Source organism: Protomyctophum bolini, assembly GCF_963924005.1.
Source record: "Protomyctophum bolini genome assembly, chromosome: 20".
NCBI classification, from domain to species: Eukaryota; Metazoa; Chordata; class Actinopteri; order Myctophiformes; family Myctophidae; genus Protomyctophum; species Protomyctophum bolini.
Window position 1 is genome coordinate 16,451,573 of NC_137881.1, and position 24,466 is coordinate 16,476,038.

At 40.1% G+C, this 24,466-nt stretch overlaps 2 protein-coding genes across 8 annotated transcripts in view; both read left to right on the forward strand.

The window, feature by feature from the left end:
* LOC308335655 (protein phosphatase 3 catalytic subunit alpha) overlaps nt 1-3,383 on the forward strand; it is a 94,208-nt gene extending 90,825 nt beyond the window's left edge. For all 6 annotated transcript variants that reach the window (XM_080792762.1, XM_080792764.1, XM_080792763.1 and 3 more), the window contains one exon: nt 1,430-3,383. In XM_080792762.1, coding sequence (XP_080648888.1) covers nt 1,430-1,632 — 203 coding nt within the window. In that variant the 3' untranslated portion in view covers nt 1,633-3,383. The remainder of the gene's footprint in view (nt 1-1,429) is intronic.
* A 3,185-nt stretch (nt 3,384-6,568) lies between these two features.
* On the forward strand, nt 6,569-24,465 carry LOC308335108 (uncharacterized protein). Of its 2 annotated transcripts, XR_013965977.1 has the most exons (14): nt 6,569-6,912; nt 10,941-11,105; nt 12,278-12,364; nt 13,388-13,561; nt 13,659-13,760; nt 14,704-14,745; nt 14,903-14,929; nt 15,596-15,640; nt 15,739-15,783; nt 17,675-17,776; nt 20,085-20,109; nt 20,244-20,326; nt 22,864-24,084; nt 24,166-24,465. XR_013965977.1 is itself a non-coding variant. In XM_080792094.1 (13 exons), exons 1-13 carry the CDS (start codon nt 6,852-6,854, stop codon nt 22,875-22,877), a joined length of 972 nt encoding a protein of 323 aa, XP_080648220.1. In that variant the 5' UTR covers nt 6,569-6,851; the 3' UTR covers nt 22,878-24,465. The 2 variants fall into 2 exon arrangements, 1 of the variants encoding a protein (XP_080648220.1); XM_080792094.1 differs by having other exon boundaries at nt 22,864-24,465.
* The last annotated feature ends 1 nt before the right edge of the window (nt 24,466 follows it).

Below are 24,466 nucleotides of genomic sequence, written 5' to 3' on the forward strand. Positions count from 1 at the left end.
CAGTACTTGCTGCATGCTCCAACCAGGCGTAACAAGTGGTTAGCACCCCAAGTACCTTTTTTGTAGTGTCTCTGTATATATTGAGCTCTGTGGAAATACCTTGTAGGAGTGAACTTCACTCTTGTACATTTTCTTTTAAAAATCTCATATCTTTTTGTCTTCTATTTGACCATTCTCCTTTTTGTCAATCTTTTGTGTTTTAATCTGTGATGTGGCTAGTGTGGAGCTCTGGTTGTTTTGGGGTCGCCGGGTGTTTTTGTTTTTGTGTGCCTTTTTATTATGTCATTATTTAATTATTTATAATGACTGTCTTTAATTTGTGTCCGCAGGACACACATTTACTCCTTTACTTTTTGAAACAAACTTAATAAATTAACGTTTCAAACACATTAGTTTTATTTCAAGCAACGGTTATTTTTGATTGGACAGTGTTATTTAACTTTTATTATTATTATTTGTTGATGGCACAAAACACCTATATTGACCCTAATGCCAGGAGCATCCTCATGTAGTTTTAGAAGGTCCTTTCCTCGGGTTAATATCACTTTGAAAAATGATAAATTGGTACTACATTGATATTGTGTTGTCACTGTTTCCCCAAATGAGTTTGTATTAACTGTTCCATGTGTTAAGCCCTTAAAATGCTTCACGCCCGACACCATGAATACATTTACGCGCAAATTAAACTACCGGTATTGCTTCATTGTAGAAGAGTTAATTGTGACGTGAAGGGTAAGTTTGGTCATTTTAGACCTACGGTGTATATTATATATATATATTTCCTGATTATTGAAACATGGTGGTCAGATGAAAGATCAAATATGGAGATGACAAGCAAGGCCGCAGCAAAAGCTTATAAAAGCTACGGTATGAGCAGAATCTTCACTTTTCAAACTGACTACTGAGGCTGGAGCTTCTCTGTGGTCCAAGTACTGCACTCTCTACGTGGGGTCCAGGGACCCTCGGGTTCCTTGAGGGGGTTCCAAATGGACCCTTACAGGTCTGTAACTCATTTTGGGTGACCTTGAAAGTAAAACATTCGATAACGCCTGATCTAAGAGTTCTTAGTTCACACAATTTTCACTCTATTTTAATGCCTCTTTCAGCAGTACTCTTTCGCGCTCATTACAGATGAATGAAGATTAATGTGGAGCATTAGGCCTGTCAAGATACTTATCTGAACTGTCAATCAGATTTACGCAACATCTTTAGAAAAAAAAAATCAAACTTACAATCGGTGATATGCAATGAATCAGACAGGAGCACATTGTCGTATTTCGTGAGTTTGTGTCCCAAGAAAAGTGCCGGCCCGTTACATTTTTTTGTTAACGAAAATCCCTCAATTCGCTTCTCAACCACTTCCTGAATGTTTTTTTGTTTTCTCCCCCTCTCAAACCCCCCCTCCCCTTTCCTTCACGCTCAAAAACAGCTATCAAGGGCTTCTCGCCCCAGCATAAGATCACGAGCTTCGCTGAGGCCAAGGGCCTGGACCGCATCAACGAAAGGATGCCCCCGCGGCGGGACGCGCTGCCCACCGATGCCAGCCTCAACTCGCTCAACAAGGCGCTGTCCTCGGAGACCAACGGCACGGACACCAAGGGGGGCACCACCAGCACCAGCGACATCCAGTGAGGGGACCCCTCCGCTCCTCCCGGACAGGTGGAGGTATTGGGTTAGTGCCCAACATGACTGCTGGGGATGGGGGTGTGGGGTGGGTTTGGCGTGGTCGTGGGGCATGCCACCCTCATCCTCGTCTCGGCCGGTACCGCAGAATAAAACGGGGACAAAGAAGGGATGGATGGAGAAGCAGAGAGGTGTGTGGAGAGGCAGAGTTCTCAGAATGCGTGCGGGGGGTGGGGGGTTCAGGGCGCGTGACATCTCACTTGCTAGTCTTTTTGGGTATGCCTTCAAAGAAAAAAAAAAAGCAAATCTTTAGTTCACACACAGTCAAACAATCTGCTAAATTATTGTGGGTTCACATTTCGGAACGATCGCGCCGCCACAAACGTGATTGTACACAACACATACGGTATGTCGATGGAAGATGGAGGGAAGAGAGTAAGATCAGAGAAGTAACAATGTTTTTATCGAAGGGCCCTCGCTCATTTACAAGGAAATGGTAAGGCTTGTGTAACTTCTTACTAACTATTGTACGTTTACAAAATACAGCACTAAAAAAAAAAGACAGAACATAAGATTATGTTTTTAACATATAAGGGTGTACAAACTAAATGAGGACTATTTATTGATGACTTTTTTTGCTATTCTTATATAAAAGAAAAACAATAGCTCTGAAATGAATTAGGCAGTCTTAAAAACAGAATGTTGCAACATTGTCGAAATGCCAAATAATGGAACGTTTTCTGGTTTTGTACAGATTCTGCTTACCTCAGGTTCCTTTGGTGTGTGCTTTGACCTGATTTTTCTGTATAATGGCTAAAAATTACTTGGTAATGAATACCTATTTTGTTGAGTTTCATAACTGGAATTTACATTTATCTGTCATTTGCAAATATTTTTTTGTCTCTTTTTGGGGAATGGGGGGTAGATTTATCGTGGCTTGCTGGAAATCTTGAGTGTTTTTATTTTTCTCTCTCTTTTTAAGTATTGCGAACAAAGTAAGAAAAAAAAATAGAGAACCTATATTGTGTAAAAACTAAGAGTACAATAAAGTTGTCTGCCTATGCATGTTTTATAAAAATCAAACTGAGATAGAGAAATTGAATACCTTGGCTGTAGAGGCCTGGTTTGAAATATATTGCGCTTTAGTGATCATATACTGGAAATGTATACCTGCATACTTTAAATTAACACCATAGTAATGCGATGCCTTCAACTTCTTTTGTAATTGAAGCATTTACCTATCTACGATGAATGAGGAAGTCATATTTTTAACCCACGCTTGTACGTGCACACAGTCCAATTAAGCATGTTTGACAATTCTTGTGAGGTGTGGTTACATGTGGAAACTCAAAATGCATGATAGCTGTTAGTGTCATGTAACGGTTTAATCAGTTTTGTTCTGTTTTGTAAATGTGCCACAGAAAGTGTAATTTGATTATTATTATTATTATTATAATTATTATAATTATTATTATTATTATTACTACTTACTACTACTATTATTATTATTTGGGTCTCTGCTTTGTATATCAGTTACAGGTTTGATACTGCTCAATACTTTAAGATGAAACAAGGAAAAAAAAACTTCAAACTTTTTTAAGAACTGCTTAAGTGCCCAAGTAATTCACTACACAACATGAAGCCTTGCTTTTGTAATTTAACTTCAAAACTGTTGGCAGATGAGGCATGCACTTGCAACTATGGAAAAAGTATTTTATATAACTGTTCAATAAAAATGTGCATGAATTTCAACTTGAAAAGAGGCAATTTGTGTGGATGGGGGTGGTTATGCAAACATCACACATAAAATGTAATAATCCTTTACTTATTGCTGTTGCATTAGCAATCTTAAACCTACACTGAATAACAAAGTAACGTGTTTTCATATTATGTATTCGTTAGACCAAACGCATTTAAATGAGTGAGCGAGAACGCGTGGTGCATTCTGAGCTTGTATATCGGCCATTTTCGCTGTGCGTAATTCATTGTGCAATGAATGACGAATAGGGCAAGGTTATGCCGTTTTAGAGGGACTAGGACAGTCTTAAATTCAGTTAGTCTATTGTTTGCGTTTTCCACTGTCACGTTTATCTCACTGGTATAGGTCTTGTACAGTATTCGCCATAAATCACACGTCTCGCTCGGTTGTGCGCAAACTTCAGGACAATGGTCTTGTTGCTGCTACAGTTTTGCCCACTGAAAATAGCAGATCTACAAGCTCACAACGCGTCTCGACCGTGGTGCATTGAGAGCACGTAGACCTCCTATTTTCGAGGGCGAGACACTGTCGTGCGACGGAACATAAATTTGGCTCTCGCGGTTCTAGACTTCACTAAGGAATTTGGCTCTGACTGCTCAGTGTACGGAAATGACAACTTGGCACTTCCGCATAGCAAAGGTGTTTCCTCTGAATGGAGTTATTAACCCTGATTAAAAAACTCAACGAGGGCCATGCCAAGAAATGTCCAAACACCTTTGTGTGTGTGCTTAGCAAGAAAGATGATTTAGCCCATTAGTTGTGTCCAGTTTAAACATACAGTATTACATCTTAGGAGATTCTAAATGTGGTGTGAGTTTCTTTTTGACCTTGGAAACGTACAGTACAGTACAGTACAACAAAATAGCAGGAAATGTTTGTAAGCATTGCATGCATTGTGCTATCGTTGGACAGAATGCATTGCAACAGGCTACTGCACGCATGCATATTTATTATGCTGTACCTATGTCTGTGATCATAAAACGACATACTGGAGATCACTGATAGTGTTTTACTCTGGTCAAAATGTTTTAAAATGATTGGTGCCGAGTGTGATCTAAGAAACTGTATAGGCCGCCAGTCATTCACTGCTTTTCAAACGACAGTCTCCTCCATAAAACATCCAGACATTATTGGAAGGGCTGATGTGTTATCGCATAACCTTATTAGCCAGATATTATGACGATTCCTTAAAAAAACTTTTTTTGTTTTTTTAGTGTACCATTTGTATATAGTCCCTAAAAACCCAGGCAGGGAGACTTGAGGCACAATGCTCGACTGGAAGGAAGCTAAACCGGCAGCATCCTGTTTTGAGAACACTGTTCCAGTTGCCTTTAGAAATAAACCCAATGGAGTTCCACTTGACTACAGGAACATTTGACTGTGCAAAGAACCAATGTCAATAGTATTTCTATTGGAGTTGATGATGACAGAGGTTTATTGATTAGAAACATTTACATGGTTATTATGGTTGTCTGCTACTTTACGGTACATACAGTTATTATTACATTATTATCTTGACTGTTACATTATTGATTGTGGTCACTCAGGAGGAAGATCGGTAAAGAAAAGGTGACCTTGGTAGTGGTCATCTGCAGGCGTGTCACCGCCCGTATACCGTTGTGAACACAATGAAGAATGGGGAAACGTCATGGCTGCCATTTGAACGGCTCCCTCAGGGATGTTTCCTATTGTACACGACAAAACTCAGAGTATTAATTTAGCTCATCTATTCGCACATCTATTCGTACACCTCGGAGCTGTGTGTGTGTGTGTGTGTGTGTGTGTGTGTGTGTGTGTGTGTGCGCGTGTGCGTGCGGAGAAGGCGATGCTTTCTGTTATATTTTGACAGCATACTTATTGTTTCTTTTGAATTGAATACATGAGGCATTGTTTTTGTGTAATTGTAAATTGCTGCTTAAATTCTAAAAGGGGAGGAGTGTAATAGAGTGTCTTCTAGGTGAAAGATCATGCCACTGATTGAGAACATATATTCCACCTGTGCTGATTAGCAAGATCCCCTGCAGCCTGTTGTAGCCTCTGAGTGTGCTGTGTGTGTGTCAGTTCTGCATTAAGAGTCAAGAAGTAAAGACCTATGTTGAATGCTCTCCAATTGTGTTATTTACAAGTCCCAGAATATTACACTTTCTGTATCCTGAAGCAGTGGCGTTTCCAGGAATTACATTTTGGGCAGGCAAGAATTACATTTTGGGCAGGCAAGATGTGTTAATTGTCGTCCCCCGCGCACAATCGGTAGCACTAAAGGTTTTCAAAGAGATATACCTGCCAGACAGTAGGATACAAAGGCTGAAAGGCGCATTTTCATTCGAATGGGTGATTGAGGTTCTTGCTCGGCCATCCGCTGTCCACTAATAGTTCTCAGGTCTTGTTTTTGTCCTGGATTGTGGCCAGGCAGAAAATGGATTTGGACAGGCGGACACCTGTCCTCGCCTTATTGTAGATATGCCACTGTGATTCAGGACAGTGGCGTATCTACAATAAGGCGAGGACAGCACTTCTATAGAGTTTTCCAAGTTTGCGCATCCACTATTGTTTGTGTTCAAGAATTTCTTGTGATGTGTGTGTGTGTGTGTGTGTGTGTGTGTGTGTGTGTGTGTGTGTGTGTGTGTGTGTGTGTGTGTGTGTGTGTGTGTGTGTGTGTGTGTGTGTGTGTGTGTGTGTGTGTGTGTGTGTGTGTGTGTGTGTGTGTGTGTGTGTGTGTGTGTGTGTGTGTGTGTGTGTGTGTGTGTGTGTGTGTGTGTGTGTGTGTGTGTGTGTGTCCGGTGCTAATTTCCCAGGGCTGATCACCAGAAATATGTTTTCTACACACTGCCCGAACCAAACTCCCCAAATATCACTCTTTTTTTCATGTTTTGCCATTTTGGCAACTCTGTACAGTACGGATTTCTCAAAATCCAGGCCCAGGTTTAGCTGTTTATGAAACCACTGACCACAAATGACCCTGTCCCAGCTAATGATAACAATGAATTCTTGCGGGAGTTTCCCTTTTTTTCCTCCTTCTTCTTTCACCAGAACCTTCTCTCCTTCAAAACAGTTGTCACCTTTTTCAAGTGTAACAATGCACGGCTCAGTGCCCAGTCTGCCCACCCCTCAGTCCCTCCAGGTCTCTGATAAACCCCCCTGTGCTGTGCGGACCCTGCAACGCGAGGGCAGGAAAAAACACGAAAGTCCAGGAGTTTGGCTGTTACTCGCAAACACACTCCTCAGAGCTGACTTCCTGTCAATTTGGTTCAATATCTCTACACACGTACACACGCACTGTTTTACCAAAACGTGCAGGAAGGGAAGCTGGTGTATTTCCTCCCCTCCTTTATCTGGAGGAAGTGCCAGAATAAGCATCCAAGCGACGGCCGGGGGCCGGGGCCCTTTTCCACTGGCCTCTCTCAGCTCTGGGTCTGTGGAAGCAAGGACGACACGGAGTAGACCGGTGCATGCCGTACGTGGAAACACCATGGAGACCATCAGGGTTGTTGTCCTCCTTCTGCTAGCCTCGTTCCTGGTCCTCACAACAGGTAGGGGTCACCGTTCCATTCCACCCAGTGTTGATTTTCACAGCACATTTTGATTTTTATCGTTTTAAGTCATTGTCCCTTGAATAGTTTTCATTTGTAGTCACCTGGAATGTTTTTAGTATTAGTCTACAGTTGATTTAGTTCGAGCCGGCGGACCTTGATGCCATCGTAATGATTTTAAACTTGCTGAATATAGCAGATCTATGTTGTGAGCTTGTAGATCTAATATTTTCAGCATGCAACCAAGTGTAAAATGATTTGATCTTTTGTCCACAAGTCCCTTCCTAACATTTTAGGCAGGGACTAGTCTAGTTTTTTTATTTGTTGACGAAATTGTCAATATGTTTAGTTTTAGTCATCACAGCTCATAGTATTGATTTAGTTTCCATTTGGTTTTAGTCAGAGAAAAAAGGTTGTCGCCGAACATTTTTCATCATAGTATTAATCGACAAAATCAACACTGGTTTCATCTACCCTTTGATGTTGTCACGTTGATCATTCTGTAACACTATTTTTTCAGTCAGTACTGCTGCAGCTTCCACTGATGTTCTGAGCTCAGGATCAGCAACATTTTAGGCTCAGTCCGCAAATGGAACTAGAATTGGGCTAGTGCATGTCTTTGGGCATATGGTGTGGTATTTTGTGTGCGTGTGTGTGTGTGCGTGTGTACTTTATTATTGACGTGTGTTTTCAGGAAATATTTCACTAAATATAAATATTTCACTAAACATGGTTAGTCATATAGCATATACAATGAATTACCGGTGTTATAATAATGTCATTATTGGCAAGATATACATTTTACAAGAAAATCAGTCACTAAGCTTTTGAGAACTGTGGGGGGGAAAATGAATACATCTTCCACATTTATTTATTTTTTATTTTTCTTTCTTTCTTTCTTTTTTTTGTTATTTTCATTTTGTTTAATTTAGTCTCGGTATGTGCAGAGATTATGCCTTTACCCAGAGGAGTATAGTGTGTGCCAGTCAGACACTGGCACTTTGAACATTAGCTTGAGGGCATCCAGACTGAAAGAGTGGACTTCCGTTTATCCTGGCAGAGATAAGACTGTGCGTGCACGACCGTGCGTGCATGTACTGTCTAAATCTGATCGCCCTAGTCATTAAATAAACTGGGTTAGAATAAAAAATTCATATGCTTCTCAAAAACAGAATAAAGCAGGCTGTTAAAGAACAAAGCATGTCCCTAAGAAATCGAGAGGGGAGCGTCAATTAAGACGTGAAAACACTGGCAAGGGACAGATAAGTTCTGTTTCTTGGTTGAAGGAAAGGGAAAAAAAGAGGTTGGCACTTGGCTCTTGATTGTTTGTTTTCCTTGCGCGAGACCGGGCACACATCCAAAAGAACCTTTAAACTGTTCTGCACTGCCCAGATAGGTGATCTAAGTAGCAGATAACCAGTGGGAACCAAACTGCCCTCTCTCTCACAGAGAAGAGAGATCATTGTCCTCAAAGTGACACGTCCCCAACTCCCCATCGGTAAACATCTGAAGGCAACACCCACACCGTGCTCACACTGGTGGAGCCCAAGCCCCAAAATGCCAGCACTTAAAATGTCTGAGCCGTCATTGTCTTGAAAGGAAAATAAAGTTAAACCCGGGCGAAGAGGCATGGAGAGGAGGCGTTAATGATTTTGGGTTGAGAAAGATCTAGGGAAAATCCAGTTTCATCATTATATTCAAGCCTAGAACAATCCCCCAATCCTGACGAGGCATTAGAGAACCGCTGGTGTCACTGCTCAACGTTCCATGCCTGTGCACACACACACGACTTCTGACCGGCCACAGGAAATGTCCTTTGACATTTCTCATAGTCTGGGCCTGATTTACACTTCGCCGCAGGACAGTGTCACACAACGAACATATCCGATCTACAAGATTGGCTATGTTCGCCGGCGTGCGACAAAAAGCATAAACTAGGGTTCAGGACGGCATCGTATGTCTTGTGTAAGTAACATGATGGATTCATGTGCTGACTCTCGTGGAGGGGCTTTTCTCAAGAGCGTGACTGGAGGGTGGAAAAGGGTTCCCAAATCAACGACTGACAGCAGTGAAGACAGGACATCCCGGCCTGCACCTTTCAGCTGGAAGGGTCAAGGGACAACAATAGTCTGTCTGGGACAGGATGCAGCTTCACACTGGTCTGGCCTCCCACCAAAGGATATCCACCTCAAACGTGTCGGAGACGCCACCACCACCGCCACCGCCATCTTGACTTTTAATCCTCGCTGTGACACTTGGGAGGATGCCTGCCTTTGTAGCAGACGATGACCTTTCAAACTATGACAAAACAGGCACGCTAAGAATATATGAATGGACCCCATCATATCTTAAGTGATTAAATTATTCGGAGGAAATGTTACATGTTAGACAAAAATACTTTGTTTGATCATTCAAATCTACATTATGTACTTACCCTTTGTCCCCCAGGGGGTCAATATCCAATCCAGATCGTCTATTTTCAGGGAATGTTCACCTATTTTTGCCAAACGTTGACTTATTATTGCCCAGAATGGGGATGCTAATGGCTCACGGCATTTAGACCTGAGGACGATTCTACAAATGTCTTCTAAATCCTGACAGTTTTCTGAAAAACCCTATGTTTCTATGTCAGTGGTTCTCAAACATTTTCATCTCAAGGACCCCCCCCAAAAAAATATATGTAATGGGCTGCCGAGCCCCATCTGAAAACATGTTGTTCCAGGGACTCCCCCAGAAGCAAAGATTTGATTTAAAACGTTCACTCTGAAAGAATATATACAGTATTCAAAGATTTGCACCACATTTTCACGATTTAAAAATAGCAGACCTACAAGCTCGTAGCGCGGCACTCTGGGGGGGCGGGGCGGGGGTCGCGAGACATATGGCCAAAGCATTTCTGGGGGTCCCCAGCCAAAAACGTTGAGAACCCCTGCTCTAGATCGCCACTATATTTCCACAGTCACTCCAGAGGGCCACTATATTTCCACACTCAGTCCACAGGGCCACTATATTTCCACACTCACTCCAGAGGGCCACTATATTTACTATTTTAATCCAATCATCAAACAACAAATCAAGCTCCACAGGACTGAAGCCCCTCATGTGTGACTTCAGGGACAAGGAGGGCACTATAGGCCAGACAGTATGAAACAACTTGGCTTTGGCCAGTGCATCAAAGAAGCAACTACAGACAATGGAACTCTCACTGAACACTTTCAATTGTTGTTGGATATTCAATATTTTATGTTCTTGCCAAAGTTAATTTATCTCTTGCCAATAATAACGACTAACCATGTTTATTTGTTGTACATTCCTTGTATCAATCAAACGAGGAAATATTTCAGTAAACCACGTGGCAATACTAACATACACACGTGTGTGTGTGTGTGTGTGTGTGTGTGTGTGTGTGTGTGTGTGTGTGTGTGTGTGTGTGTGTGTGTGTGTGTGTGTGCCCTTTTTTCACCTGAGCACCTGCCCCTCTAAATGTCTGTGCACGGCACTGACCATCGTTTACATCTTGAGATGACGCTGTGGACAGAGGCTCCGTGCACCACACAATTATGGCATGTAATCGGTTAACCTCTGAACCTTGAACTCAAGAGATTTTGTTTCTAACTTTTTTTTTTAATTATTATTATTTTTACTCCACCCCACCTCCTGTCATTGAAGCAACATCATTTGAAGCTTTTGTTAAACAAAAGCTTAACAAAAGGGTTGTTGGCGCGGTTCCAGGGGGTTGGGTTCCCGGCTAAATGATTGATACTTAAGTCCCCTGTAACTCTGACAGTTTACAAATGTAACCAAATTGTCATGCATTAATGCATGACAATTTGGTTGTAATGCCGCGGGGGCAAGCGTTTCTGGGAATCTGGTCGTCGTGGCATTCAGCCGCGTGGGTGGAGCTTCTTTTCCATCCACCAGCTGTCTAAAAACCAGGAAGAGATGCCTGCTCTGAGCGGAAAACTGCCGCGCCTAGGCGCTTAAGTGTGGAAACAGCTTACTCTGTGTTGTGCTGTGTTGCTTGACAGTTTCATCAGATGAGACGCCTGAATCAGCCCCCGCACCAGACTCTAAGGATGAGACCAAGCCTGATACCGATGGAACCAGCAACTCTGATGAGACCGGCAACTCTGTTGAGACCAGCAAGTCTGTTGAGACCAGCAAGTCTGAAAGCAGCAACAGCGATCAGTCAAGTGAGAGCTTTCATATTTCATAACAGCGTATAGGAGTGAAATTAAAAATTAAATTAAATTGCTGGTACTAAAAATACCATTACACCATTAATTATTAAAAAAGGCATCGTTCCGGTCAAGGACCTTCCTCAGGCATCTGATAAATCAGTATAGGGGGAAAGGACAAAGGTTTCTTATTTATCAGCCACACAGGAAACCATCATTTCATTTGGAAAATAATTGATATATTTGTACACTTTTTAAACGTAACCCCTGGGGATTGCATTTATTTTGTATAAATAAATTAATAAATACAATTGGAGGGGTGTATGTAACTGGCCTCCCATACAGTTTATGTAACTGGGTGGCCATTCTGTGAGACCGATTTTACCTTTTCAGAACTAAATTACAGGAGTAATTGTGGGCACTGAAATGCATGATCTAGTTAAATAGAGTAGATTATTTCTTCTGTTTTTCTTCTGTATTTTGCTTCTACAACTAAAGCTATGACATTAGACAATTATTATCATTATCACATTTCATTGTAAGGTAAGGTGCTCTGAGCTTGTAGATCTATTATTTAAAAGAACAAAGTTCACCTAGCCTAGTTGCAAGATAGGTCCACCTCGCCACCAGGTTGAAAGTGGTTAAAGGACCTTCAAGGTTTCATGACATTCATTTTCATTTTTCGTTTTTCTTTTAGGTTTTAATATGACCTCAATTAAACCCATACAACCTGAACTTTGAACATTCAGTGGATTCTGGGGTTTTCTCTGTGTGTTCTGAAGCCTTTTGAGCTGCAAAATCCCTCAACAGTGACATATTATGGGATTTGTGGACTCTTACCTCACAGTCCACAGGCAAATCAGAGCACTTGTTTGAGCTGGAAAATCTACTGAATGTTATAAAAGTTCAGTTTTTTGGGTGCAATTGAGCTAAAATAAATTAAATAAAAAAGAATAATTACAAAAAACGTTTTTTTAATGTCACGATCCCTTTAAAAGTGTAAATGTCAGTCTCCGCTGATACTGAACGTATATACACTTTGACTCAGTGACATTTAGCTGTAGGCGTATTGTGTTATTAGATATATGAAGACCTCAGAGGTCTTATTACCTCTACTCTTTACCAGGGTTCATCGTGTGTGTGTGTGTGTGTGTGTGTGTGTGTGTGTGTGTGCTCTGAATCCACAGAAACTGCAGCTCCACCCACTGGACCAACTAACCCCCCCACCCCTGGTCCTGTGGTCACAGTAAAGACAGCAGATGACAATGATATCAGTGAGTGTCCAAAACATGTACATGTTGTGTAGACTCTGGCCCACAGGGCCCCCACTCACTCACGTGTGTGTGTGTGTGTGTGTGTGTGTGTGTGTGTGGGGGGGGGGTCTATATCGTTTGTAGACTGAGAGTCATATCAAACATTTAGGCAGTTGAATAAAGGTCTGGTGACATTTCTGTCTTTCTTTTTTTCCTTCTTTTTTTGTTTTCTGACCTAATTGCACCCAAAAAAATCTGAACTTTGGACATTCAGTAGATTTTCTGTGGTCTGGGGTTTATTCAGATTATTCAGATAATTAGCCTCAAAAACTGCTCTGATTTGCCTGTGGACAGTGATGTCATCAGAATCAATATCTGGAACTATCCATTTAAGAAAATGCATTTCAGCCAATGGAAATTATTAAGTGGATAGTTCCAGATCTTGATTCTGATGACATCGCCGTCCACAGGCAAAGGCAAGTCAGAGCACTTTCAGAAAAATCCCAAAGGCAAACAGCACAGGACATAATAAGTGAAAAGTTGAGGATGGTTTGAGGCTACATACAATATCTGGGCTGTTGGTTCAAAGACCTTGTATCTCGATTATTTGAACTTAAAAAAAAGCATCCTTGAATTTGAAAAAAGCATCCTTGAATCATGTCTTGTATTGGGCGAGATGTGATTGCCTGTGCTCTCCCTACCAAATGTACAAGTTAGCAGTGAGAACTGAGAATGGACCAGCATACAAAGTAAATTGGCACAAGATGGGGTGAAACGAAGTCTCTCAGGAAGGCGTTATGTAAGATTAAGACCAGTACATTTTGGGTTTTAATAAAGCATCCAGTATTGTGTATCCCTTGCTTAGTTATTCGGTAGTAACCACTAATCACATAGATGACAGGCCTATTCGTAAATCTGTCACTATGTGACAGATTCACTATATTTACTATATTTACTATATTATTTGTTACTGTACTGTACACTGAAAAAAAAATGAAACAAATATTTGCTCTTGGTCTTGTTTTTATTTATTCTTTCTTCCAGTTCCAGATAGCAATGCTGCCATACAGGCAACTTTGCCTCCTGCCCAGGATTCCGCAACGACAGTCAAAAAATCAGAGGCATTAGCGACAGCGCCACCACAATTAACCCCAAAATCAATAACGACAACAGCACCTGCTGAAGTTCACCCACGTGCTCCAACCAAAGGCAACGAAAGTGAGTCTCTCTGCTCCATTAAAATGAACTGTGCATTTTATAGTTGATATTCTTGCTCACATTAATAATTAAATCTGTCCATCCTGTGTGATATCAGCAATAGACACTGAAAGTGAAAACATAACCACAACTGTCTCCGAGGATGAGAGTCTTCCAAAGGTCGACAACTCCTCGGAAACCAGCAATAACAACCAGTCAGGTGAGAGCTAATTTACCATGAATACAGTAGGTTTCATATTATTTTATTAATTTACATGAGACAGATGGTACAGCAGGTAAACAATATAGGAGGGAAGCACAAATCAGCCACACACAATTTCAGTTCAGCTACATTTAACACTTTATTGCGGGTCACTTTCGGAATTAACCACTTAAAAAATGTCCAAATCATTTCTAAATTATTTTCTACGCTTGCTCACAATGTGTCCCATTGCGACGCCATGGGTCTATAGGGATGCCAGTCTATAGGGCATAGCAGTGGGCATGGTTTTCTCGCACCACTTAATTTTCCCCATAGAGATTTACAAAAATATTCATATCAATTATTTTAAAGCTAGAATCAAGACATCCAGGATCCTGTTGATTCATGACTTGCATAAAACCTTTGATTCTGTGAAAATATTAATCATGATTCACCAGGATTCTGGATGGCTTGATTCCAGGCTTAAAATAATTTATATAAATATTTTTGTAAATCAGTGTGACTGGCGCCATGGGAAAATGTTGTCTTTCTTGTCATGTCGTGTATTGTTGTGTATTGTTGTGTGTGTGTTCTGTGAGCTTGTATATCAAGGTGTTTCAACCCATTCATTTATGACCTGAGGCCGATTCTACAAATGCCTTCTATATCAGTAGTTCTCACACTTTTTCGTGCCAAGGAACCCCAAATTGTTATATATATATTTGGAAGATTTGTCTTAAACAAATTCACAAGTTCGCAGCACGGCACGATATGACACAGATGCTTTCCCGCGGTCCAGATTCTTCTGTGCAGACTGCACAGGGTTTCTGAAGTGAACCAGTATGATTGTTGTAAAATTAGATATAACGACACGTTCGTTGGAAATTGTATGCATGGCATGTTCTATTCATTTTATCAACTTACTTATTTAATATTTATTCATTCATTTTAATGATATCAGAGTCTGGTCCGAGCAACAATCCAACAGCTATTCCAGACAAAGGTATGTATCTTACTATAGTATCAAACTCAACTAAAGCATTGTTAAATAGCAGTGAGTGAACCTTAACCTCTAAACAAATGTGTTTGCTTGGATATAAAATATAAATTACTGTATATATCTCTATAAACATTAACTATTAATTACTGATGTTCTCCAGGTGCAAGCATGCCGGCAGAAGGTACAGGTACGTTTCAAGAAGACCTACTATAACTTTTTTTTGTCTTCTTTAACTGTTATACAGTGTAGTTAGATGAGAGGGCCAAAAATAGAAATTGTATTTGTTAAAATGACAATATGGAATGTGCTTTTTATGGCACTTCATAATCTAAATTTAAAAGTCTCTGTCTGGGTGTAAACCTCCTAATGTCTAAAACTGTTACTCGCTATTTTGGGCCAAAAGTGCCCTGTAACACTCTCTGCACGTCCCTGCACGACAGATACAAACAAATGAAGCAGTTGAGACAAAATACCATCTAAGTCCACAATATTTATCCATAATGTATAAATTATGGATAAAGGGTCAGGACAGATATATAGGCCTTTTCGGGGAGGGGTCAGAATAAATGATGGACTTTTAGATGGTTTCAACTGCTCAACTGTTCTGCAACATTAAAATAAAAGGAAGTCCGCACAGGCAGCTGCTGCTCGGAGTAAAGTTTAATGTGCAAACGGTTACAACATTTCGACCAGAGTGTCCTTCCTCAGGTGCCACCCGAGGAAGGACACTTGATGGTCGCAACGTAATCCAATAAAGCCTTCAGTTTACAAGAATGCCCCCCCCCCACACACACACACACACAGAATGTCCACATAACAACATAAAGTATAAACTGTGTATCTATATTTGCAGATAAGACGGATAAAGCAACCCAAAGTCCTCAAGGAAACGATGTTGGTAAGTTGTGGATAATCACATTCACAAAAATTGATTGCTAATCATGACTCATCAATTGAATCTAAATCAATCTTAAAGAAAACATTTGGATCATTTAGGTCCACAGAGTGGCAGCCCAAAGGAACAAGAATCTACCAAATCAGGTAAGAAGATATCCACGTGCGTGCGTGCGTGCGTGCGTGCGTGCGTGCGTGCGTGCGTGCGTGCGTGCGTGTGTGGGTTTTTTTAACATCAGTGTGCTTTGTTGGTTTGGTAGATTATTTGATTTATATTAAATATAAAAATATCTAAAATATAAGATTGTGTAATTAAATGAAAAGGTCTACAGGAATGAACCTGGGATTTACATGGATTTAGAACCTCCATTTTTGCTTCAACTGTTTCAGAAAAGCATTCAGCATATCTCTGCTGTCGGGAAGAATTAAACCACCTAACTGAATAAACATATTTTATATTTTTATATATTTTTAAAACAATAAGATAGTCAGGACAGGAAGAAAACCTTATATTTTTAAAACAATGAGATACTGCCTGATTAAAGTTGGTATTGTGACTTTATATATATTTGAGGGTCCAATGGAGTTCAGAATAATTGTCCAAAGCGTTTCTTACATTTTTAACAGAGACATAAATGGTGTTAAATTTCCTACTGACAGCGACACAATTATCTAATTTTACTCGACAAATTCCAATCCCATTTAACTGCTTGGCATCTACAGGATATTGTGTCAGTTGGTAAATCTCTGCACTTAATAGTATATCTTAATATTATTTTAGAGTAGCCTACATTCATTCTTACAGCTTTTGTCCTGTAGTTGCTATTCCAATTAACACTACCCACATATTTCTGTGTTGCCACTGCTATTGTACCAAGAGGTCACCTGTGCCAGTGAAGCTCATCTCTCCTCCTGCTCCTCCCCATCGTTGATTTTCTCCCTAACGTGGGATGTAATATGCATTATGTTATACTTTAGCTATTGAGAAATAGCAGATCTACAAGCTCATAGCGCGTAGGTCTGCTATTTTTGAAAAATCGTGAAAATGTGGCGCAAATCTTTGAATATATATATTCTTTCAGAGCCAAAGTTTTTAACTAAAATCTTTGCTTCTGGCGGGTCCGTGGAACAACATATTTTCAGATGGGGGTCGGCGGCCACTTACAGACACGTAATCTTGGGGGTCCTTGACATGAAAATGTTTGAGAACGAAATGGGTTTTTCAGAAAACTGTTAGCATTTAGAAGACATTTTTAGAATCTGATCTCAGGTCAAAATGGGTTAACCCATTTAGACCTGAGGACGATTCTACAAATCATTCTACATTCTACATCCTGACAGTTTTCTGAAAAAGCTATGTTTCTATGTCAGTCGTTCTTCGATTTTTCAAAAATAGAAAAAGCATAACATGATGCTAACACCAAAATGGATTCCCGCCCAGAATGGGTTGCCTCAAGTATACGCCGTAGTGCAGGGGTTGTCAAGTGATTGTGAAACCAGGGACCACCACCCTGACTAAGAATCAACCTGGGGTCCACTTGTTATGTATCCCATGCCTAGGCATCCCACTCAATACAACATTGATGCATGCTAGATGTAAGCAAGAAGTAAGTGTCTTGGCCGCCCCTATGCATTTCCAATGGAAGTCACATGGTTTGATACAACATTTTGGACTACAAGCTGTTGTATGGCTTTTGGCTGTGTTTCGACTGCCCCCCTCCCCCTCATACAACACAAATGTTGTGTCAAACCATGTGACTCCCATTGGAAATGCATTGGGGCAAGATGTATCACACCCTTTGTATACAACAAGCATACATCGGTCTGTTGTGAAGGTGTGAGTGAGGCCTTAGTACTTTTTACTCAAGTACATTTTCAATTCCGTACTTTTACTTGTAACGAAGTAGTTCTAAATTGCAGTATTGGTACTTTTACTTAAGTAAAACATACTTTTTCCACCACTGGTCCCCAGGTCATTTAGTTTCTCAGGAAAACAAATATATAAAAATAAATATCTCATGTCATTATCTACACACAGACAGAAGGCTCCTGTGGATTCTTCTTCCAGTCCTGGGCGTGGCCGTGGCCGCTCTCGTCTTCATTTTCAAATTCAAATGCATGAAGGTCCACGACCACACAGGTAAGGGTCTTAAGTTATGAATGGACACTATGGTAGTTCTAACCTTAACCCTAACCCTGACCACACAGGTAAGGGTCTTAAGTTATGAATGGACACTATGGTAGTTCTAACCTTAACCCTAACCCTGACCACACAGGTAAGGGTCTTATGAATGGACACTATATGGTAGTTCTAACCTTAACCCTAACCCTGACCACACAGGTAAGGGTCTTATGAATGGACACTATGGTAGTTCTAACCTTAACCCTAACCCTGACCACACAGGTAAGGGTCTTATGAATGGACACTATATGGTAGTTCTAACCTTAACCCTAACCACACAGGTAAGGGTCTTATGAATGGACACTATGGTAGTTCTAACCTTAACCCTAACCCTGACCACACAGGTAAGGGTCTTATGAATGGACACTATGGTAGTTCTAACCTTAACCCTAACCACACAGGTAAGGGTCTTATGAATGGACACTATGGTAGTTCTAACCTTAACCCTAACCCTGACCACACAGGTAAGGGTCTTATGAATGGACACTATGGTAGTTCTAACCTTAACCCTAACCCTGACCACACAGGTAAGGGTCTTATGAATGGACACTATGGTAGTTCTAACCTTAACCCTAACCCTGACCACACAGGTAAGGGTCTTATGAATGGACACTATATGGTAGTTCTAACCTTAACCCTAACCCTGACCACACAGGTAAGGGTCTTATGAATGGACACTATGGTAGTTCTAACCTTAACCCTAACCCTGACCACACAGGTAAGGGTCTTATGAATGGACACTATGGTAGTTCTAACCTTAACCCTAACCCTGACCACACAGGTAAGGGTCTTATGAATGGACACTATATGGTAGTTCAGCAGCAGTATTGTTTTCGTTGACTAAAAAGAAGATGAAAAATGTCGGTCGACTACCTTTTTTCACTGACGAAAACTGCATGGAAACTAAGCTTTGATGACTAAAACTAAGACTAAATATACTGACAATTTCGTCAACAATATCTAGACTAAAATCTAGACTAAAATGTTAGGAAGGGACTAGTGGACAAGAGACTACACTATAAGTCATTTTACACTTGGTTGCATGCTGAAAATAGCCGATCTACAAGCTCACAACGCGTCGTGTTGTGAGCTTGTAGATCTGCTATTTTCAGCAGGTTTAAAATCAATCAATCAAGATACATTTTAGTCGACTAAATCAACTGTAGATCAACAGTGTTGTTTAAAAACAACACTGTCCGGCAGCCGGGCTTGTGGGGTGGGACATTTTGGTATATAGTCTTTTTTATTGGCCTAAATATACACATATACATTCATGAATCCACTTTCTGACCGGCTTGTCGGTATTGAGCAATTTGTTTTAAGGCCAAGGAGTGTTTTTTTTGTGCAAAACTAATTGGAATGGATTCAGAATCACGAAAACCCCCTAGTTTGACATGTCACATAAAGCATAATGAAAATTTGAAAATCTTGCCTTATATATAGGATGTTAGTGGTAGGATCACATATAAACCCATATAAAACAAATTGCTCAATACCGACAGCCGGCCAGCAAGTGGATTCATGAATGTATGTATATAGTCTATAGACAATATTTTAGGCCAATACAAAAACCATACCAAATGTCCCATTTTAAACAAAAGAAGGCTGCCGGACTAGGGTATAGTAATTAGATTTATTGTTGCCTGAGGTGACTTGAGATGTATATGGCTCATTAGCCTGACATGGCATTATGTTTTTGAACTGGCAGATTTGTCTGGTTTCCAGGCTAAAGTGTCATTATAAGTTATAACTACAGCACATTCCAGTGTCGATTTTGGCAGCAACTTTTGATTTTAGTTTAGTCATAGTCTTTGGCATAAAACTTAATTTAGTTTCATATTTTAGTGATCTGAAATGTGAAATCATAAGATTTTAGTCGACTAAATCTACAGTTGATTTTGTCGACTGAAATGTATTTTGGCGGGCCTTGATCAACACTGCTACATTCAACTTTAATAGAGGCTTTATAGAGCAAGCTCTATACTAGCCACGCCCTGAAGAAGACGTGATTGTCGAAACCGGTCGGCATTTGGTGGCTTTTAATTGTTTTTAAAAACAGCTGCTACAGCTGTTTTTATTGCTAGCAATAAAGGCTTTTTAAATGAATCCTTGCGAGAGTGTGCTTGAAGCTTGTCCGGTGGGACCCCCCTTCTACAAACTTTAATATCAATTTTAATCTATGATTTATTCATATAAGAATGAAATAACCTTGCAAAGATAAATAAAGGCACTTGGGTTTACAAATGTCCCCTTGTGTGTCCAACAGAGACCATTGATAATGGCACTGAAAAGTGAGTATGTCTGAATTTTTAAGAGATTGGTTTGTTCAGTGTCAAGTGAAGTTATTTAGCATTTCTACATACTAAATTACAATGTGCAGTGCTAAATTACAATGTATTAATTTGTGTCCTTTGATTCTGTGCAGTGCATCTTTCCAAAGCAGACCTGAGAGCACCAAAGATGGAGTAATGCTTCTGGGGGTGAAATCGTCAGGAGGAGAAGAGAATGGTAAACATTTACATTGCTTCCCATTCAATACAACAACAATGTTCAAAATGAGATTCCGATGACTTTTTCTTTTATTGAAACCCAAAATAATGAATTGACTAGGAATCACCCAGGGGTCTATACCGCAGTCACTTTTCCGCTCTATACCAAATATCTTTGCAGAAAACCTATACGAGCTCACAACTCATCGCATTGCAACATGTTGTGAGAGTGTGTACTGTAGATCTGTTATTTGTGTTTGACCCAGAATATAGGGATAGGGACACTAGAGTTTATGTGGTTAACATTTTTGAAAGATATGATTTATACACTAATAACATCATCAGAGAAATAACATTGCAATAGTTAATTTGTGGGTTGAATTGATTTTGCAACATTGAGGCCTCATCATAAGTCACCACATCATTTAGTTTAGTCAGTTAGTTCAGTCAGATATACTCGAGGGGTTTCATGCTATGCTCAAGGGGGTTAATAAGCACTGCTGCTTCATCAGGCATACATTTGCAATTATTCCAGGGAAGTTCGGGAGCTTTTAATATCTCATTGTACGTGTCCCGTAATGGGCTTTTGGGCTGCACGCTGGCTGGGTGAGGGAAGGTGTTTCCTGTGATTTTGCGCCCCACCCTTGAACGACCAGCAGGGGCAGAAAGATAGGGACTTCCTCGTAAACACACAGATTATTTGGGACGGGAGCTATTGTGTAGGCCGGCAAATGTCAGTGTAGTCCAGACACTGTGTGTGTGTGTGTGTGTGTGTGTGTGTGTGTGTGTGTGTGTGTGTGTGTGTGTGTGTTTTATGTCCATGAAGCGTAAATATTTGTGGGACTGTGTAATTTGTATGTGGTTTGGTAAATTTACTCACAACCTTTTCACCCCACCCAAAAGAACCATTCAATTACACCATGTTTCCTCTGTTAATACTTAAGCATGTCATTGTCTAGATTACTTGATTGCACCACGAGAGGAAAACTGAGTCAAGTTTTAGGAATTTTACAAAAGAAAAAGCTGTTTTGGTCATTGCAATCTGGCAAACCTATTTATTTGTATTTTTCTTTTAATCACTTTCCATTTTGGCAATACCAGGCAGGAAGATAGCTACATGCCTGGTCTCTGTTCGGTTGTCACCCCAAATAGTGTTATTCCTTCTTGGACTTTGCACTACATCATGGCCTAATAATATTACATCTATTAAATAAATCTATTGGCAATCTGTGTTACTGTTCAGGAGACAGTACATGACCCATGTGACCACGAGTCACCAATCACCATCTGTCCCACAACAGACACATCCAAATGCTCTCTGGCAGTGGCTCTCAAACGCTTTAATTTCGCTTTAAACAACATAAACAATGATGATAAATGACAATAAACCGACACGACAGTTCGCAAACAATGATCTAGTGAATACTAAACTAACGAATACACCCAAGGTTCTTACATGGCAGATTACATAATATACAACATAAAATAAAATACCATAAAATAAAAGATACCATTAATTGGGCCTGTAACAGCCTAACAGGAGACCGAACATGGACCTACTTGAAGAGCAGAGATTGTCTTCTACTGCAGGCTCTAGAAACAAACTGTGCCATCTTAAATACGTCATGATTAAATAGCCACTTCAACTTCTGACCATCATCCCAGAATAGTTCAGGTTTTTGTTGTTGCATTGCCTCAAATAATGGAACCCTCAAATCATCATACAGTGTACAAAATGAAATTCATTTTCAACATCATTTAGGTCACATACATTACACAATCTATTCACTGGGGCTTTCACTTCTAGTGATTTTTACTTGCCTAGTTTACTAGTCGACTAGTTGTTTAACTAGTCCTAGTGGCCTACCTATTATGTTAAAAATAATAATATTTGTACATTTAAAAACTGTATGTTGGTGACTATAACTATAAGCTAGCTGATCTTGAGGCCTACAAAAACGTTTTTTTTTCTTATCAACTAGTCAACTAGTACCAACAAGGTCTACTAGTCGACTAGTTGAATAGTCGACTAGTTGCTTAAAGCCCTATCTGGCACCGCTGAGTACCAGTTCTCAGCTGAGCACACAATGATGACCGCTGGTTGGTACAGTTCAGTACCAAAACCTGCATTTCAAAGTTACCAACCTGTAACGGTCCATTTGGAACACACTCAAGAAACCCTGAGGGTCCTTGAACCTCACTATTTGAAAACTAACTTGTAAACCTTGAGAGAATGCTACCTTTCTCCTGTCTCCTCACTCATAGGTACTGTAGCAGCATTGCCATCTGCTGTTGAGTTGAGGAAATGATGCAAATGAACATAGACTCCCATATAAATGTAGGAACTTTTATTTCGTTTTTAGAAAGCCTAAATGTGAATCTCTTAAACCTCTTAAACCCCACGGGGGTCCGGGAGGGAAAATCTAAAATATCGGAGTTGGAACCTGAGACCTTGACCAGCCCCATTTACCCGCTGAGAGCTGTTCATGAGATGGACAGCCGTTTGGGGCTCAAAAGGTTTTAATGGCCTTATCATGTGTCTATCGTGTTTTTCAGTTGCAGCCAGATAAAACCCAGAGCAGGACAAGCCCGGACCAGTGGATGAGACATGCCAATCCATCCCAAACACCAGCGGTCCTGGATGTAACTCACTTAGAAAGCTTCTGCATCGAGTTAAATTTGAAGTCAACAAGGGGATGGGGAGGGGGGATTTGAGAGCTAGATAGATAGAAGGTTCGATGGGAGGTTTGTGTATGATTATATGTACGCTGAAAGAGGTAGAACAAAATTTGTCCAGCATGTTCATTCAATTCAGTTCCAGTTGCACTATGTAGGCTGTGATAAACAACAACCGACTGGAACAAATTAGCAAACTAGACTACAAGGGTATAGGTGTATATATCTAACATTTCAGGATAAGAGAGCACTGAAGCAAACAATGTTGTTTATTAAGATGTGTTGGGAAGGAAAAAAATAAAAGGTTTATAAATAGGTCCTTTGTGTGTAAAATATCATTGCAGTAGATCTGATCAGTTTACCAGAGGATGAAATGGACCATTACTGTAGAAATGTACTATTGAAATCTTTTATTTTTTTGTATTTTTGTTTAATCCTGTGAACCAAGAAATGACTTGATACATGAGATCTATATTAATAACTATGTATACATCCCCCTTTATTTGTTCCAGTATACTGAGACAAGCCTAACCTTTTTTTTCCCTACATTTTGGGCTACAATGCAGATTTCTTGTACAGTGAACTCTGTTCCAGATCAACAAATGTATTTCAGTCTGATGTAATTAATCATTGTTATGTTAATATCACAGTTTTCTGTAGGCCTCAATGACAATTATTATTCATTTTGTTGTTTTGATATCGGCAGTAGCCAAGCTTCACCACAAGAGGGAGATGATAGACCCTCACAGGAGTATACTGTATGTTTTTCTATTTGGTTTATGTGTCTAAATGATTTGTTTTGCTTGTTTGTCTTTGAAAGGAAGCCTTTACTATTCTCCGCTGCTCCTATAATGATCAAGTTGAATCTTTCCACAAACTGCCATCGTCAACAGAGTAGAAGATATTCAAATGGTTATGGAATTAGTTCTGTATGCACTGATTAATTTGTTCTCTCTGTATCCTTTTTTTAACCAAATATTTAATTGAGATACTACATTCACTATGAACATGAACACTGATGCAGAGGAATGTATGTATTTAAAATACAGGAACCACTTTAATCTTTTTTCCCAACTTTCTTCATTATTTTTCCTGTACTAGGCCTACTGAAAGGATTACATTTCATAGGCCTACTGAAAGGATTACATTTCATAGGCCTACTGAAAGGATTACATTTCATAGGCCTACTGAAAGGATTACATTTCATAGGCCTACAGTATATGTCACCCCAAACCAAACTGAATGTTTTGGTCCATGAAAATACACGCACGCACGCGCACACACACACACACACACGCACACGCGCACACACACACACACACACACACACACACACACACACACACATTTACAATCTTTTTATTTTTTTTATTTTTTTTGAGAAACGTGACATTGTTTTGCTGTATAGGTGTGACTGGAAAGTTTTTTGTTACCATTTTCAAATGCACAATCACTCATTACACTAGTAAATCACTGAACATGG

Coding starts and splice junctions, on each gene's coding strand:
- LOC308335108 (XM_080792094.1), top strand. CDS start 6,852: ATGGAGACCATCAGGGTTGTTGTCCTCCTTCTGCTAGCCTCGTTCCTG. Junction 15,784..17,674: donor ACAAGAATCTACCAAATCAG/GTAAGAAGATAT, acceptor ATCTACACACAG/ACAGAAGGCTCCTGTGGATT. Junction 20,110..20,243: donor ATTGATAATGGCACTGAAAA/GTGAGTATGTCT, acceptor GATTCTGTGCAG/TGCATCTTTCCAAAGCAGAC.